General features: G+C 41.7%; 1 protein-coding gene across 2 annotated transcripts in view; it reads right to left on the bottom strand.

Annotated features, from left to right (window-relative positions):
• The window catches only part of PTPRG (protein tyrosine phosphatase receptor type G), a 414,402-nt gene that overhangs the window by 9,806 nt on the left and 385,721 nt on the right, over window positions 1-18,875 (bottom strand). For both annotated transcript variants that reach the window (XM_052776380.1, XM_052776379.1), the window contains 9 exons: window positions 17,657-17,748; window positions 7,475-7,571; window positions 5,697-5,779; window positions 5,335-5,469; window positions 4,967-5,101; window positions 4,395-4,567; window positions 3,228-3,363; window positions 2,737-2,883; window positions 797-890 (listed from right to left, as the gene is read on the bottom strand). In XM_052776380.1, the coding sequence (XP_052632340.1) occupies window positions 797-890; window positions 2,737-2,883; window positions 3,228-3,363; window positions 4,395-4,567; window positions 4,967-5,101; window positions 5,335-5,469; window positions 5,697-5,779; window positions 7,475-7,571; window positions 17,657-17,748 (1,092 nt within the window). The remainder of the gene's footprint in view (window positions 1-796; window positions 891-2,736; window positions 2,884-3,227; window positions 3,364-4,394; window positions 4,568-4,966; window positions 5,102-5,334; window positions 5,470-5,696; window positions 5,780-7,474; window positions 7,572-17,656; window positions 17,749-18,875) is intronic.

Raw genomic sequence — 18,875 nt, 5'->3', positions numbered from 1 at the left:
TGTGTGCGTGTTCTTCAGCGGATCTACACTCCTCCGTGTTTGAGGGCTGGGTTCAACGACATCCTCAAACCAACTGACAGGCTTCTAGTGCCAAACCAAAATCACTGCAGCTACGTGACATGAAATGCAAAGTCGTATAGACTATTTCTGCCCCGTTCACATTTGTTTTTAAGATATATCCTGATGACTTCCCTTTTTATTAACAAACTTCATGATGGACCATATCTGTGCCATTATTACTTTGTGCTAGCTTGGCTATCACCTGTCCTGTATGTCCTGTACTCTGGGTAACGTGATGGGCATGGCGTGCCCATGCTCGGTCTGGTGCAAATTCATACTGCGTGGCAACAGTGCGTAGATTCCATGTTAATGACTGTGAAACTGCGGCCTTGGGCACTAAGTACCCTCAAATCTGGGGAAAGCTCACATGCAGAAATTGAGCGTAGTAGCTGAATTAAAAGCAACTTGCGCCAATCACACCGGGAGGTATCACCTGAGCTGGGAGCAGTATCGAAGTCATTCTCTTGGTATTCCACAGATTTATCCCCTACCTAATTATTCAAATTCTTAAGCACTTCAAATTAACATTTCACATGGACAGTATATCTGGCTGACACTGTAGCTATTTTCTTTTGTTCAGTTTCATCAGGGTAATTCTGAAAGACAAGACATCTTGGTCTGAACAAAAGATTACATTTCTACTTCCTAGTGGCTATGCCTTTTCATGCATAACACTGGGAGAATTCAGTACAAAAAGTTATGCTAGGCAGTAATCAAACTGAAGATGTGATCTTACACGGCACGACTGATGAGTTCCTGTTCTTCTCTTTGTTGCAGTCTTTCTGAGCGCTGAAGCATTCCACGTATTTTGCATTACACTGTGTAACCAGCTGAAAGAGAATAAAGTAGTAAGTCAGTCCTCACAGCGTGCTAAATGAAGAGAGGAGGTTTCTTTGCCAACTCCTGCGAAGATGCATCAGTAGAAGAATAAACTGCATTGTTAAACTTGTTTAAAATACTCAAGATGCCAATGGATATCATCCTTTTCATACAACATGTTTAATGGATAAAAAGATCTCTGCAGCTCTCAGCTTCGAAACATCCTGAAAATGCAGTGCCATCAAAATCTATTTTCACAGAACACTACGTTTAGTTATCTTTGAGAATATAATTCAAAGACTTGCAGATATGTTCAGTCAAAAGCAGGTCTCAAGGAAGAAGAGCTACCAAAATAAAACAAAAACAAAACTTTCATGTTTTCTTCCAAAATAAAAGCCAGATCATTCCTGCAGAATATATTTTTCTGCCAGGCCTTTGGGGGACCCTCCACGCCGGCATCTGAGATCCGAGGCCGTGGGTTACATTCTCTGGTCTGCCAAGTTCACTCTGGGCTGCTTATGAGGCACAAAGAAAAGTCAGGGAGGCAGATTTGTATTTGAATATTCCCCCAGTGTATGGGGAAACTCTACCAGAGCAAAGAGGATGAAGATGGCTTTTTCATCTCCTGCACTAGCCACTCATTATTCAGCGTAATTTTACTCTAAGATGGTTGAATGTAAACTACTGTACCAGGGCATGAGCACAAGTTATTTTCTGCCGGCTGTGTGGTAGCAGCAGAAACGAGAGAAAGATTTAATAATTGCTGCTGGTCACGTCCCCGTTTCAAATGCACTCTAAACAAGATAGCACTCAACTCATCTATGTACTGGCATAAGCCCCATTAGAAGTTATGGGGTTTCTAAATACCTGTGCAACATTGGCAGAGAAAGTAATTTCTGAAAATGGCACTTAAGTTTTTGAAATTTTGCCACAAGTCATCAGAAAACATCTTCATACATATAATTTAGTATTGTTTGTAAAAGTGCAACACTTTTTTTAATAAGAAATCTTTTCCTCCTGCTGCATTTTGTGTGCATATGCGCACGCTTGTGCTTGTTTCTTTAATTTAGTAATTAAGCATCTGGAACGTCTTGACTGATGGAGAAGTACTGAGATTTCTACAAGTGAATTCAGAGAAAAGCCTGTTCATTTTTTGAATAGCTTGGCACCTGGTATAGTTTAACAGTTTCAGTTCCTTAGGTAGTTATTAACTGAGTGAGTTTAGCTGTGAAAACAGATGTCATGTATAACCTTCTTATGATACATAGTCTCACAAAATATTTTTAAATGCATTCAAATAAAATGCAATCAGAAAATCTTAGGTTTCAAATAAGAGATCTGGGCAAAAAAATTTACTTTGGCCAGGATGAAAGCAGCTATGACATAGCAGGGAAAAGCAGCAAGCATAGTTGTTAGCAATGACAAAGGCATATTATGTTTCCTGGTCTTAAAACATTTTTAATTCTTTATTTATAGTGCTGAAATAGTAGGTGGTGCCAAGAACCTCATTTCATGTCTTCCTCTATATATATGCATGAGCGCCACAGTTTGGAGGAAGACTTCCAGCCAAGCTAACCACAGACTCAGGAACATCCAAGCCCCCTTGGGAACAGGTAGACCAGCAGCACACTCCAAACCAGTGTCCATGTCCCTCTCCTCACCTCTGACTTCAAGAGTGTTAGCACTGATTTCCAGCAGTGCAGCTAAGTGTTGAGGACTGAACTTCTCAAGATGCTGTGCTGTGCTAATCAAGTGTTCTGGTTTGGTTCCTTATCTATGACAACTGAGAGTGAAGACAGGCCATACAAAAGAGAGTAGGGAAATTAAGTCCCTCTGGATGGCAGTGATAAGCCTCACCTTGAACTGTTTTTCTAGTCGTGTCTTCCCTCCTATGCCAGGTATGAGGATGCTGTTAACGTAACTATGCAGCTGGTTTGCAGATACTTCAGTCTCCTTCCCAAGGATGGCTTCCAACAAGGCATCGTGAATAAAAATGTACTGCTCCTAGAAAAACAAACAGCATGTCACGTAGGCGCTTGGAATAAACTAAACAGCTGGCTTTAACTGAGGGGTAGAGCACACTAAAGGAAAGAGTGTGCAAAACCAGCCACCCATGTAAATACTGCCAAATCCAGAATAAACATTTACAAGTGTAGCACGTATAACTCTGAAGAAGTCAAAAGCAAAATCTGAAGTTTCTGCTCTTGAAAAAGAGAGACATTCCGGTGCAAAAAATGCCTGATGATATATTCATTTTTTACACAGATATAACTGAAAAATCCATTTTCATTTTGATTATAACATAAAAATGAACATAGCTTTAAATTCAACCCCACTGCAATCTTTACCTCTGTCTGGACGAGGTAGTTGCGCTGTGTCCTGATATGTTTCAGGAAACCCAGGACATTAACTGTGCTTTTGTCTTTTATCTGTTGCAGCATACCGTCTATCACAATGTAAGTACCAGTTCTGCCAACACCAGCACTACAGAAGACATAAGAGAAACCCATGTAATACAGCCAGACCAAAGTAAATGTTCACAACAGCAGAACACAACTAAGCAAATATTCCTGTTGACTTACTTTCATTTCCCTGCTAGCCCCAACCATGAAAGTTTCTAAACAAAATATTTTGGTTTTCTGGGAATTTTACCAGGTATATATTTCCTGATCTGACACTTGGGTGTCCTGTCGCCACTGCTGTTGTTACTGGTGTTGACTAGAGGAAGCCATATAGAGATCCACCCTATGCCAAACTGCTGCTATCCCGGACCACCAAGGTTGCTCCAGGCTGTGGGGCTGCCCCGGTTGGCTTCAGTCTTGAGGTAAGGCTTAAGCTTCACACTGGAACTGTAATCCTGCTCTGGAAATGCAAGCGGTACCAGCACTACAGAAAAGCGTAAGAGGGGGCTAATCCTGTGGAGGCAGGACTCCTTGAAGGGGAGGAGGGCGGTCCTGAGCCCAACAGAGAGGGTGGAGAGGGAAACTCTTCAGAACTTCTCAATTTCTGCTCAGGAAGGACCTCTAACCCCCATCATCCTCTCCTCTTCATTATGGTGCTGTACAGCCCCCTCACACGCAGTGATGAAGACCGCATCCCTTAATTCATTTAAGGGAAATCCTCTGTTGACTGCGAGTGCTGGTGAATGTGAGTGGGGCTCAGTGGCAATCGCATGCCCGGGTGTCCGTCTGTTCACATGACTGGTTGCCAGCAGAGGTAATCCTGCCCTGCCCAGGCACTGAATGGCTTCGAACAAGGAACTGCACAACCACATCAATGCAGTGCTCGGCAGCTCAGTATCACGACACAGGGTTTTGCTAATGCAGCTGGGAAGCTTTTGCATTGGAGCTGTCTTAAGATGTAGGCAAAGCAAGCTCCTGTCTACCTGCACTCCACGGGGCTGGCACACTCTGTCTGTGTTAATAACTTACGGCGTTTGTCTTAGCTGGCATGTAAGAGCGCATGCTGTGCACTAGGTATGCTTGCCATGAAGTAGTTAATCACACCCATCATACCTGCAGTGCACCACCACTGGTCCCATGTCCGGGGTTCTGGCTGCGGAGGATCTCCTAACGAAGGTTAGCACAGGCAGAGCGTACTCTGGCACACCCATGTCAGGCCACTGAGTGTAGTGATACTGAATAACCGTTCTCTCGTTCTGCCGCCCTTTGGGGTTTCCTTTCTGACCCTGTGTGCAAGGTGTGCACAGGAAGAAGAGAAAGATTAGGGAAGAGCATAGAAAGACAATCCTACTGGCTTGCTTGGCTGAAAAAGTGCTGGACGCTAACAGAAGAACTCTTCTGCAGCCCTGCCTCCTGCTAGGTGGAGACAGAGTTCACGGAAAAATACATGTGGGAACAAGTAATAACAGCAGTAACTGTGACACCAAAGCAGGAGCGAACCTGAGAAAAAGAAATACAGGCTAAACCTTTTACCAGGTTCCTTGTAATCCTGGCTTTGCTCACTTATTTCTTTTCCACCTGCTACTTCAAGTTGCCTATGCAAACGCTGAGTTTTGCTCCTGCGTGCCTTGCATCCTACACAAGCCAGAAGGCATTTGGATGAGAACAGTGAAGGCTTTACTCACCTTTTTCATCTTTGTGTTCCTGACTGTGAAGCGGCGCACCGTGTAGCAGGCATGAATGTTTGTGCTCTTCAGCGTGACGATTATGTTGCCATACTCCTCGCTGTTCTCTGACGGCCAGTACTGATCGCATTTTCTCTGAACAAAGACAGAGTTGGGTGGGTTGGCTAAGGGTTTGAGCTGCTTCTTTATATTTGTGTTTAGAGCTTTTTAAAAAAGTAAAATCATGGCTAGCTATGTATCCTTCTGTTACATTAGTTATATATTATACATCAATATATGTCATCCCAAACCATTTAAAAACAAAATCTGCCCACGTGATTTGGGGAGGTGGTAAGAACCAACTGCTAACAAACTAGAAAATCTCTTACTCTTCCTTTTTCAACAAGGTTTGTGATCATGACAATGATTCCAGTATTTTGTTCCCAAATCATCCTCCAGAAATCTTCAAAGGTAGACTTTAAAGGTCCCTGGGTAGCAATGTAGGCTTTTGCTTTGTTGTAACCCTTCAAAGAAAACCATAATGCCAAGTGAGATGAAAGCAATATCATGGCAGACATATTAATATTTTAAAGGTAACAAAGAAAGGTGCTTCTCTCATTCAGAATAGCGAGGAATTTGTAGCAAAAATATCAGGTGAAGTTGGAAAACACAACCACCTCACAAGTGGCAATACTTCCTCCTTGTGGAAGGATTCAGAGTTAGAGAAGAAAAAACAATTCGAACAACTTACATCGACATAATTAGCATTAATGTAGTCACTGTGCTTAGAATCTTTTCCCGGTAAAGGCCTTAGCTTCACCCTGCTGTGATCATCTGCAGGATAAAAAACAGAGCAGAGAAGCATTAAGGAAACACAGTGCAGAACTGCAGGTAAACATCCCATTTCCTCGGTATTGGAGTTGCCCTTATTAATACATGGAAGAAACTGGCCTTGGATTGGAGTCAAGGGGCAGGTGGGAGTACCTGTTCTTGGTCATCTGCTCATGGTAGCAGGTCCTCAGGCTTCACATCCCTTAAAGTACGTGGTTCGTGCTGGGACGGCTTCTCTTTAAAGGACACCAGAGCCTCAGGAGCACGATCTCTAGGATCATCCACACCACTCAGTGCAGTGTGATTCAAAGAGCCAGGGCACCCCACAGGGCTGTGTAACACCACGCCGAGACACTGGCTCAGCTCTCACAGGCAGTAAAGCTGCCTTTGCTTGGCTCAGTGTCTGAGCTCATTATCCTCCACTCGGTGCTGGGCTCAGACAGCTCTACTGGCTCTGGGAGCTGAGTGAATGTCCTCACTCCTTCACCACCCTCATCACACCAAGCAGACAGACTTTAGGGCACACTCTTTAGCTCCTCTTTTTGTTCCACTCAAATGCTTGACTTCGGCTTAAATCAGAAAAAAATCGCAGTCCTCCTCCTGCTCCTAGGCAGCAGCATTGGGCTGGGTGGCACTTCCAACACATGCAGAGTCGAGACATGTGGGCTAAATTTAAGCATGAAGAATCTGGTTTCAGTTGCCTTCCTTGAGCGCCAATGGGGAGAGAGAGGTTCCTCCAGGGGCAATCTGGAGGACTGGAGTGCCTGCTCCAATTCTCCTCCAATGGTACTTCTCTCTCTGTGCCTAGAGGGACCAGACATCTATGTCTAAAATCAGACCTGGGACAACCGCAATGAATCCCCTTGCCCCAGGCCACAGAGCAAGTCTTTTACAGGTCTGGGAATTGGTCCTCAGCCGACACCTTGATTACTTCTAAGAATCTGTTAGAGACATGCGTTTCCTTCCTATACCCTCAAAAACATTCAAGATTTATTGCAATGTTTATGAACATTGTGAACTTTTTATCAGAGGCTCTCCATCTTTGTTCCTAAACCACAGTGACTGCTGCATCTGCCATTCGTTCCACATCAGAGAACAATATGGAAGAAGTTACAGCATTTCCATCTCAGACCCGCAATAATCTGCATTCTAGAGCAGAGTCCAGATTTGCAGTTCTCAGAGGAATACAGGCAAAGCCTGCACTGTGCTACAAAGATCACTGTTTGTCCAAGTCGTACACACAGCTGAAGCAGTTTGAAATACAGCAGATTCACTCTGTAAGATTTAGCACCTTTGGGATTATAAGGGAATCCCAGGGATCATCAATAAAACTCTTTGCTCCACCATGCACTTCCCTTAGGCCAGTTTTCAGACGTTAGTGGGCAGAAGAGCTCTGATCATCCATTTATCCCAGTTATTCCTCCACAAAATTTCATACCAAACTGATTCTTCTAAAACTACACTTGGACCAAGAAACTACAAAATATTTTAAAACAAAAGCTGGAGTGAAATCCTGGCTCCAGAGAAGTCAAAACATCCACTGCCTTTAGTAGGGAAGTGATCTCCCAGCCACACTTTCACATGTTTATTAATTACTGTACAATAATGTAACTTGAAGCCATCTGCCTTTTCCAGTCACACACAGACACACTGTGAGAGGAGAGTGCCTTTTCGGGCTGATTCATTGTGCTTACTTACAGGCTAGGATGTTGATGTATCTGTTCTTGTGCTTGTTGTCGGGGTGGTTGGAATGCTCTGCAGTGATGTTCATGTCAGCCGTACAGCGCTGCACTTCCTAGGCATAAAAATTATTCGAATGGAAAATGTGGCAGTCCAAAAAATTTAAGCTTTATCTCCTTTTGCAACAGCTTACAGCAACCATGTTTAAAATATCGATATCTTAATTGCTGGATTGAACACAAAGTCCTTTGGTGGTGTCCTGTATGATGTGGTCTGCTTAAATCAAGCCATGTTAGCTGCTCCCTGGTGTGCAGTCATGCTCCTCTCCACAGACTTGGTGACAGATGCACTTTGGGCACCCTGCGGGCTGACTGTCCCCTCTGACCAGCAGTCCATCCATCTTCTGGACTGCATCTCTTGTGATGCCCCACTCTGTCCCGTCTTGGGAAGGGAAGACAGAGTCCCTCAAAGGCAAGAGCAGCCAGTGCAGTGTAAGAAACTAAGCACAAAACCCACTTCAACAGAAGCCTTTGACCGCTGGACAACTTACCTGCTTATAACCTCTCAAAACAGGGTTTCTGACATTTCAGTTTGGCACTGACCTTTTGTTAGTTCTCTACAGAGAGATGCCTTTTATAAAATATAAATAAAATAGACCTCTGAAGATAACAGCGAGTGCTTTAAATACCACTGCTTGGACACTGATTAACAGCCCACGATATAGTGAAAAAGATAAAAGGTTCTATCCACGTGTAGATACATTTACAAAGCAGAAAGAGGCCAGGCTTGCCAAGGTGTTCATGAAGCTAGAGATGCAGATTTCTGCCTAATTGAGGCTATAGGTTAGATACCTAATTCCCATTGATCTTTCTAGTTCTTAACCTACCCCTTACTTACACTGTCCAAGAACAGAATACAGAGCTATTGAAATGGGGCAATGGAGGGTTTTTTCTCTATTCCCCTTGGCCAGACTGTCCTAGAGAGTTACACACTTCAGAGACTGTCTCACGAACTGAATCACTAAAACTCATGTGCGATACCACCTCCAAGATATATTTTCTTGTGTCTATCTAACCACAAGCTTCCTGAAAAAGCTAAATCCCTTTTTATCACTAGCATAAATACTCTTATTTTAAAAACACATTTCTGAAAAATATATCAATGTTTGGAGTTTACAAAGTTGTGGAAGACACTATATTTATTCAAATCTTTTGTGAGTCCCAGAAATTGCACCAAACAGAACCAATTTCCCCCAAGGATATATGGAGAAGTGCCAAATTACTTTGTACTTCAGGCTTTAAAAATAACAGTATAGAACCTGCCTAAGAGGCAAAGTCATTAGGAGCTCACAGCTGCTACAAAGATCACAAGCTAAGTGACAGAGAAAAATTATCAAGAGAAATACTATACAAACAGCAGATGTAACAGAGTTCAGCATTATGCAGACATTTCACAAAGGACTTGCATAGCAATTTTGATATCTTCCCCAGCATTTACATTTTAAAAGTGCAAGGTATACTAAAACCTTGAACGTTTTATAGCTTTTATATCTGCATGACACTCCCAAATAACAATTGCTTCTCTCTTTCAACCCCCCCTCCATAGGGAGAAACATACTACATTCAAGGAGACGAGCTGAGCAAAGACAAAGAAGAATCAAGCAAAACTCTCAGCTGGCCCTAATAGAATTTTCATAGTTCCACTTCTATCACAGAAATAAAAAACACATTAAAGTGTGTGCTTCCCCTAATTCTGCCCGTCAGCTCCAGTAAGCAAGGGACTTCTGATTACACAATGGGCAGGATCAGTTCAGCCTAAGTCATAACTGGAAAAGCAGCACTACTTACATGTTAGGTTGATTTAATGTAATTTTGTTTTACCTTTTTTTGCATTTAGAAATCATATAACACCACTGCTGTACCATTGTAGGTCATTCCTAAAAAATAATCCCTCGCTTCTGAAAAGCCTCACGTCAAACTCTACACTCCTGCATCATTACAAAATTCTTTTTTAGAAGTTATTAGCATTGAAACATTTATGCCAAATGCTGTAGAATTTAATTCAGATGAATCCAATAAGGTTCTGTGGAGAATACTCTAAAAACTTATAGAATTTAATAGGGAATTACCTCCCTGCTAAGGAATTTTCTCTGACAGTTTAAATACTACATAGTAAATGTATCACTTTCTATTAAATTCTATAGGATTTTTCCATAAGGGAATTGCTGGTGAGGTTAATCATTTTAATTAACCTTTTTATGTTGATGCTGACTGTTTTCTCAACTGTACATGTTCCCAGCTGGCCAATATAAAGTTAATAGAGGAGGAAGATTAAGCTAAAACGGTGAAAAACACAGCAGTGGAAAAGAAGGTCTGACGCTATGAGAGCTGATCGTCTGAAAATGGCTTTTCAACACATAACATTCTAAATTATTTTTAATACTCTGGAAAGCTGCTATAATGGTGGATTCCTATATCTGCGCACTGCAAAACACAGCAAAAGGAGACTGCTAAAGAAAAGCTCCCTGTTGCAATGCACCTCAACTCTTTTTGTCTTTTTAAAAATCAATGTAGAACAATAAAAGGCCATTTTGACTTCACCCCCCCTCCCTGTCCAGGACACAACCAATGCTTTGGGATGCTGAGGTTGTCCAACAACAAGGGGCCTGAGGACATCCTCCAGCTCCATGTTTGCCACTGACAAAGTTTGGCTGTGCTGCACGGACAGATCAGGCTGAGAGCAGAGGGTGGTTATCCACGCTGTCTTACCCTCCCAGGTTCATCTCTCCAAATTCTAACAGCAAATTACTAAACCACAGGCTCACCCCACCAGACAGTAAGGCATAAGTTAACATTCCTTTGTTATTAAAGTCAAAAGTGGTTGTCTTTCATCAATGCACAAAATGCTGCAAGAAGACAGGACTAGTTGCAGCCTGTTATCTATGCCTCTGTTCAGAGTATTATTTACCCTTTGGCAGAAGAGGACAGCCCGGTGTTAATAAATATCACCCTGGAGGAAGTTCCAAAGAGTCACCATCCTAATTATGCCATTTTACCGCATTTATGTATATTACATATTTACTTTCCCAGCATTTCTATTGCTTATGCAATGAACACCCTGGGATTTCTAAATCTTACCAGCTACCAAGTCTTTCATTTGCATTTAAAACATCACCATGATTATATTATTATTATAACTTAAGTTTGCCAGCAGGCCACCAGGTCAGGTCTGATGCCAGGCTGCTCACTGCAGCCTAAACAAACTCTTCTCCAATTAGCACAAAACCACTACGGGCACGTTGGAGGACAGATAGCATCCGTATCACCACATCCATAATGCATCCACAAACTTTTCAGCTCTAGAGTCTTTTCTTCAGCTTTCCTTAATCCCGCTTAGTCTCTTCCACTGATTTTAACGGCGGCTGGCTAGCACACTGCTGCTCCTCACGTTTAACTTTGCAGAACACATTACTGTCCAAAGATGAATGGATACAGGCTCTTATCCTGTCCTTTCAACTTATCATTGACAACCCAAGAAACCAAAGTACATGGTTTCAATTGACCGTTAGTTACTGTAAAAAGTGTTCTAGTCTATGCTATTATGGCTAATTTACCTTTTAATTATATTGTCCATGCTAATGCTAATTGGAATTTGATACACCCAGGTTTAACGACCCATTTTCATTGCCTTTCTGAAACAAGTTACAGATTAGTTTCTTCTAAACTTCAAAGAATTTCCATTTAAGTGTAAAATCAAACTGCTCCAGCGTCTTGCTGGCAATATAAGGTTTTGAGCAAGAATTTTTGCCACAGTGACTGAGCAGGAACTCAGACTCTTGATTTGGCCTTATGCAGTGCTGCTGTTGTTTCCCATTACTTCAGTCTGATGTCCTAGCAGGGGCTGAACTGTGAAAGCCTATGAATAGCAATGAGGAGGAATCATGAACAAAGAAAGGATCCTAATCTGGACTAAATTAGAGAAGATCCATAGCTATGTTTTGATATTATTGTGATATTTCTCAGCATGAAAGCAGCTAGTTCATCCACCCCTAAAATAATTTTTGATCTATTATTTTAATCCCAAATTAGAGAATTCTATGGTAGTGCTCTTGCTGCTTGTTTTATCACAGCAAACACGAAGAAGGCATACCAACAGAGACAGCAGATAGTATTTGAAGATATCCCACAGGAATAGTGTAGATTTTTGCGATAATTTAGCACTAGTATAAACTCTCCAACGGCACTCAAGAGAGAGGTGAGCTGGGGACAGCCTAGAAAGAAGGGGAAAATAAACAAACCAAAAGAACTCAACACAGGAATAACAGCGGGGGAATCACGAATAGATAGCTAAAAATTCCTGTAAATGAATGAGGAAGGAGGGGATGGTGGAGGACCGTTTGCTTGCGGTATCCTGCCCTTCATTAGGCAGGGAGGTGTGAGAGTCCAACTGAAACCTTGCGTTGCCCGTGTGTGGCTACAGCTCCTCTGAGCGGGGCTTCCAGGCAGAATCTTTCGGTATGGCTGCAGTACTATGGTGAGTAACAGAAAGCCCAGATATCTGAACTTCTTTTATTGCTTCTCTTCAACTTTATCTGTTAATTCACAATGCCAGTTTCTTAGGGTAGGTCAAGCGGTGAGATAAGAATCGAGAACTCCAGGAAGACCGTCTTCTAGAGCAGTCCTTCCTCCTCCAGCTTCACAGTGCTGCTTCCCTTTGGTTGCAGTACAGCAACGCACAGGCTGAGAATACCTCTAATTATGGCAGTTTTGGGCCAGGGTTATAAAACATTTCCCAGCGCAGTAATGTCTGCTAGCAGCATGCTTTTGAAATGGCATCTTTCTACTGCCAAATTCCTTGGTGTAGATGCAGTTATAAGCATGTGTCTGGTGTAAGCTGTGTCTAATCTGTAAGGGATGCCAGTATAACTACACAGTGTTTTTAGTGTCTCAAGAAATGTGCAAAGTGCAGCGTTATCTGTCTTCAATGCAGCCCTTCACTAGAGAATAACATTCTGAGGTCACCGGTTAAAAAGAGCTACTGACCCCTGCCCCAAGCAGCAGCAACCATGAGAATAACGTTAGCAAATCCCTGCCACATCACTGAAGATATAGATTTATGTTATTTTCTTATATTTCAGGACATTTAGAAGAAGGTGCCACTGGAGTATAAAGATATTTTCAATTTATGTGATGAGGGAGCTAGACAGCCTGCCTCCAAGTTCAGCGAGCCTGTTCAGACTCCAAATTGGCAATGAATCATTACACTCACACGGCCACAGGCAGGAGAGGTCTGCGGAGATTGCATTCACCCACTCTAATCGCTCCCGCAGCAGCACTGACCAACCCACTCCAGAATTAGGGAGGAAGGAAATAAAACTGTCTGATCTCAAAAATCCAAATACTGCATTGTACTATAAAAATTCATAGTTAGCTTTGGGGATGGAGGGTGATTTCTTTCCTTAGTGTTCCTTTCTTAGAGCAAAAGGACACCACTACTCAAAAAACTTACTGTGTTATTCCAGTAACTGGCCAGGGGGAGGGAGTGAAAAGGTTTACTGTGGGAGGTGGCACTTCACACTCTTTTTGATACAAGAATTTGGAGGGCACATGCCCTATATAGTCAGGCTATCAGGGGAATAGAAGATGACAAATGTGACATCAGTTTTTAAAATGAGATCCAGAAGGGATTTCAGGCACTACAGCCCACTAAATCTGACTTCTCTGTGGGGCAAACTGCTAGACACTGTAATAAATAGCAGAGCTAGTGAATGCCTCTAACACACTGTGGAGAGGTCCCTGAAGAAGTCTACAGGTAAGAACAGTCTGGAAAAGAACAGTATTTGGATTTCCAAAATGTTTGTGAAAAGACCTCTCAGAAAACATTACTTAAAAACCTGATCAGGCTTGGAGCAAAAGGAAAACTCGCCCTGTATACCAACAGGTCAGAGGTGGGACTCACCTGCCCAGGAATTGTCAGTGTTCAGACTTCACCAGTGGGACTTTACAGGGACCTAACCTATTCGTAAATGGACTGCAGAGGAGACAAAGTGTGTTTATGATACAAAATTATTCAGGATAATTAGAACAAAAGCTGTTTGTGAAGGGAAGCAGAACAATCTCGCAATACTGAGTACCTGAGTGATAAAATGGCAAATGAAATTCAATGTTGATAAATGCAAAGTGATGTACTTGGGAAAAACAACCCTAACTATACATACATACTGACAGGTTCCCAATTTGCTATTGCCATTCAGTGACAAGACCTTGGGGTCACAGCTGATAGTTTTCTGGAGGTGTCAGCTGAGTGCTCAGTAGTTGTTAAAAAACAAATAGTATGTTAGGAAGAAGGAAAGTAATAGAAAACCAAACAGAAAACATCACTGCGCTCCCACAGAACTCTGCAGTAAACCCACTCATTAAATACTGTGCACAGTTTTGGCCATCCCATCTTGAAAAGGATATGGTAAAGACAGAAAAAAAGGTACAGAGGGAACAAGTCATCATAAGTCTAGAATGGCTTCCTCAAACAAACAAATTAAATAGTTTAGACTTCTTCAGATTTGAAAACAGATGATTAAGGAGGAATATGAGGGAGGCAGACAGAATCATGTGAGGCATTTAAGTGAACAGGGATGTACTTTGTAATGCAAAAACTAGGAGGCACCAAGAGAAGTTATTAGGCATGAGTTAAAAGCAAAAGGAAGTCCGTTCTTGTGGAACAAATTGTAGAATTCATTGCCATGGGATGCTCTGGACACCAGAAGTCTAGAAGGGTTCAAGAGGCAATTAGAAATTTATGGAAGAAAGGTCTATCAAAGACTATTAAACATAATGATGCCAAGAAAATCTCTGGCTAGACAAGGAGTAGATATAATCTCTGGCTCAGGAAGCCTCTCAGTCTCTGTTCAGTCTTGCCACCAAACCCTGCCCCAGTGCTGCCCTGTAAAAATGTGGTGCCTCAACCTGTATGCTATAGCAAGAGGGTGCTGGAGCCGTCCGAGAGCAAGCCAAAAAACCTCCTTGAACTTTTTTCAGTATTAGGTTGAACAAATTCCAAGGCAGAAATCAAAGAGTTATATCAGAGACCAGAACTGGCAATGCAGGATCGTGGACTTTATTTTAAAAAGCTATTTGTTGTTCAGTATTACATTGGGCCCTATATTTCTAGTTTATATAAAAAATTGAAAATTCATAGGACTCAAAGGAAATCTTAACAATTCTGTATATACAAGAAAGCCCAGCTATCACCAGACAATAAAGCTGGCTACTTGCACTATGATTACCCAAAGGGAATAAGGATTCATTTTGGATGTACTTTCCAAGGAAAGATTTGTGAGTTCAAAGTCCTTTTTTCCTCTGCACATAAAATGCTTCCTAAGTACTTTCACAAAATATTTACCTGTAATTACAGCTCATTTTAAGAGGAAGAGGGACTATTCACACAGTTTGCTTTCAAAGGAATCTTCATGTAAAAACCAACTCAATACAACCCACGACACACTGCCAAAAACACAGGAAGAGACTTACACCAAAAACTAGCAACAAACAAATGGAGAATGTTTACCTTCTACATCGTGCATAGTGTGTGTGTGCCTAGCTTAGTCTTTCCTTTCACAGGTTCCACTATAAATCTCCTGCCACAGAAATTTCTGAAGAGATTTTTGATTTTTTTTTTTCCTTTAAAAAATTCCCATGTGCTGGCTACCTTTGGGAAGACTTATTTATGCTGTAGTATTGGTCACAGTTTTTCAGCATCTCCTTGCCATCCTCTTCTCTCTTCTTTTTAGATGCAAGCAGCAGATTTTTTTGTAAAACGCTCATATGACTGCAGAACCCAATACCTCTTTTCAGGAGTTCCCCAGGCATGAAGGCATGATATGGCTGTGGTACCTTCCACCCAAGGCTAGCAGCCTTGTAACATTGGGTTTTCTGTTTCAGCTGGAATCCTACTGTTTCTCCATAAAACATGTAGCTGGCAGATACAATTCCAGGACATACACCACAGCTGGATCTGACCAGACATGAGAATTTACACCGCTAGCCACTTCCAATAGCTACTGTATAAATGTAACCTCAGGATCCTCTATTCCTCAGCCACTTTCCAAACTGGGATTCTGATCTCTGAGTCAGTTTAGGCACTTGAGAAACATTTTACCTACAGGCTCTGTGAAAAATCCCAGGTTTCACTCCTCTGTCCCATCGCTGTGAACCATAAGGAAGAAAATCAGGCCCACGAGGCGTCAGCAGGGCAGAACACAAGCAATGAAAGGGAGCCGGATGGTTTATCCCAGACAGTGATTGTCTTGTTCCTATTCCTTCTCCTTACTCTAGGAGGAGATTTCATTTACTCTTTAGGAAGCTGACACCTCAGCTATGGAGAAATACATCTGGAGTAGCTATACTCACTTCAAAGCAGACGCTCCAAATTTTAAGCCAGCACGGAGAATAGAATTTGGCACACGCAGTGCAGTCGGGGGAGTTCAACTTCTCTTCAGAGGGGACCCTGTGCTCCCCAGAACAGGACTAATTGGCCAAAGCTATCTCTCCAACTGGCTGCCACAGCGTGGCACTCGCAGCAGGGAGCTCCAGGAAGAAGGGAAAAATAAGGCTATTAGAGCAGTGTTTTTCTTTGCTAAAACACGGGCAGAAGGTGTCCAACATTTGTTAATAGCAGTGATTTTGCGACAGCTGAAGCAAAGCCTGCTTAAAGCCAGACCAAGTTTACAGATGTGTTGCTGATTATTTTGAATAATTAAATGGTGTAAAACCCAGCTGTGATGAATAGCGCTGGGGTCGCAATTCATAAATAATTGAGAAGAGTGAGTCGCATTTGATCATCCTGATCAAATTCTACTCTCTGGAGAATAAATGTTTGTCCTGAATACCATCAACATTGTTAAATGCCTCAATATTCCTGCTCAGCCATCCAGCCAGCAGTCAATTGAACTAAATCACTTTAACACCTTACACATTTGCCTTCCTCATGAATACAAAATGTTTCTAACTTACACAACGGTTTTTGGGCATCAGACAAAGCAGCCACTCTTTATAGACAGTAACCAAACAGCAACAATAAATGTTTTAAATGATCCCATTAAAAAAAAAATTCCTGCATACAGTCTTGTCTTTACTGCAGTAAGCAAAGAAGCCGTAGATATTAGGCCACCTATTTTGGTTCATTGCCTTGTTTGTAAGCAGAACTGCCTCTCTGATTCACATGCAGTGCACAAACACACCTCCTTTTGCTGGTAGGGAAGCCAGCAGCACATGCAGCATCATTTCCTGGGGCTCCTCCTGCTTCTCAGTATTTCCAAAAGTTCAGCAGTGACTGTGATTAGACTTAACGAAAGAAATGCCTAAAAACTAGCCAGAGAATACTGATTTGTGCGTATTAAGGCCTGACTCTGCAGCCCGTCCTCATACTCTGTGACGTTTATCATGCTTGCACAATATGGGTTTGGTAACGCAGAGGTGGAAAACTACCTTCACTTCATTGGAATTACCTTCAATTTATACCAGATTTATAGGTCAGAATCTGTCCTAAACAGGTAACAAATGCATAACAGGTATGCAAATTTTAAAATAGTCAGATTAGGTAAATACCACCAACTAAATCCTGAAGCCTTTCTCCTTGTTTTACTGGAACAAAATAACCAACAACTTTAACAGCAATCTTTCCTGGCTGAACAGAGCATGAACAAGGACTCCAGGAACTGACCCATAGTTTGGGTTTTCATAAAAGACCAAATTCTACTACTTTTACTCATAGTGAACACCATTTTACTCCTTTTGGGCTACTCAGGGGGTATGTGACTTCTTGGTGTGACTAAGAGGAGCAAATTCTGGGCCAACAAGAGTAAAATAATCTGCAGATTATAAGAAAAGCCCAGAGTTGAAAACAACTGCTTTTATCTTCATGTTGTTCATGGGGAATTGCAGGCAGCTTTTCCAATTTAATAAAAACCTAGGAGGGTCACCCCTTAAAGGCACCTTAAAGGTGGTTAGAAAGCATCTGTAAATGTCCAGTCCCACACTGCTCGTACCTGGTGGCAAATTGGTATTTCCCTATTTCTTCTGATACATTTGAGCACTGCATTTACCTGACATGGCAGCATCACACAGATGTCACATGGTCCCTAACTATTAATACACAATTAACTTTAGGAAAACAATATTTTATTGGTGGATCATTAAATCGTACCTCAAAGTCTTCTGAGAACCCATGCTGGTTATTAGAATACAGCTCACTGATGTGTTTAACGAACTGCTTGACTGGAATTGCTTCCATATCATCTGTAGAAAGAAAGAGATATTCAGAGTTGCTATTTGTCTCATATATAAAACTTCAGGAGAGAAAGTCTTCACTCTATCACTTAGATCTGAGTTGCCAGAGGCAGAGCTAGTTCAACATGCAGTAATAAGAAATCTTGATAAATCTGACCAATTTTGAGGTAAACTCTTCATAAACTCATTTCTAATTCTAAGCATACAATTATGAATACTGAAAGTCTATTCCCTGGGATGCTAGTTTACAAAGTCCAATTGAAGTTCAAGGATCATTTAGTTCTTGTTCACAGTTTGAAGATAGCTGTGGATAGGATGAAGAAGCCTCCTCTCCTTCCACATTTTATAAAAAACAACAGAAGAGACCCAAAATAGGAAAGTACAGTTGTCAATTGCCCCCAGTAAGTTTCTACCGGGCTGAACAGACACACAGGCTTTTCTCCTGCAAGTTATTAACTTTTTCCTTTTTACACAATGTAGAATCCAAATGGACTTGCCATGAAACTGTCTCTGAGCAAAAGAACAGGCAACACAACACCCACGCTAATTTGAGTTCTCTCTCATGCCAGACACTATTCATAACACTGAATATGTATTCCACCGGACCATTTGTTCTTGCTCAGCACAGTGCAAATTCCACCCAATATACCAATAAATCACCCACAGACATTTTCTTAAAAGAAAGAAGACAAAGGCTTGAATTGAATTAAAGACAAACAAGACTGTTTTGAGCACCTGGGACTCCGGACAGATTCTAATAAAGCTGGGGTGTAGGATGGCTGCCTTATTTCTCTCTCTCTCTCTCTCAAAAAAGGCCTAGATGTTGTTATAACCACCACTGCAGTTGGTGGAAACACTGTGCTTGCCAAGATTCATTAGTTAATATTTTCAGTCTGGTATTTAGAAAACGTAAATTGCTATACAACTGTGATTACTTTCGGCATGTGAAATAATCTATTGCCTGATGGCTACTATTGTCTGATTGCATGATTTTATGGCAATACTCTGGTATTTATATATTCCATTTAATATTCTTCTGAAGATTGCATCCAGTTTATGTTTACTCCCAGTAATTCAGTAGTGTATTTTTGCTCCCATTTAGCAGCCATATGGTTTGGTGCTACAGCTGCATTATA

Source organism: Harpia harpyja, chromosome Z (genome assembly GCF_026419915.1).
Source record: "Harpia harpyja isolate bHarHar1 chromosome Z, bHarHar1 primary haplotype, whole genome shotgun sequence".
Classification (NCBI taxonomy): Eukaryota; Metazoa; Chordata; class Aves; order Accipitriformes; family Accipitridae; genus Harpia; species Harpia harpyja.
This window is presented reverse-complemented; position numbering and strand designations above follow the sequence as displayed.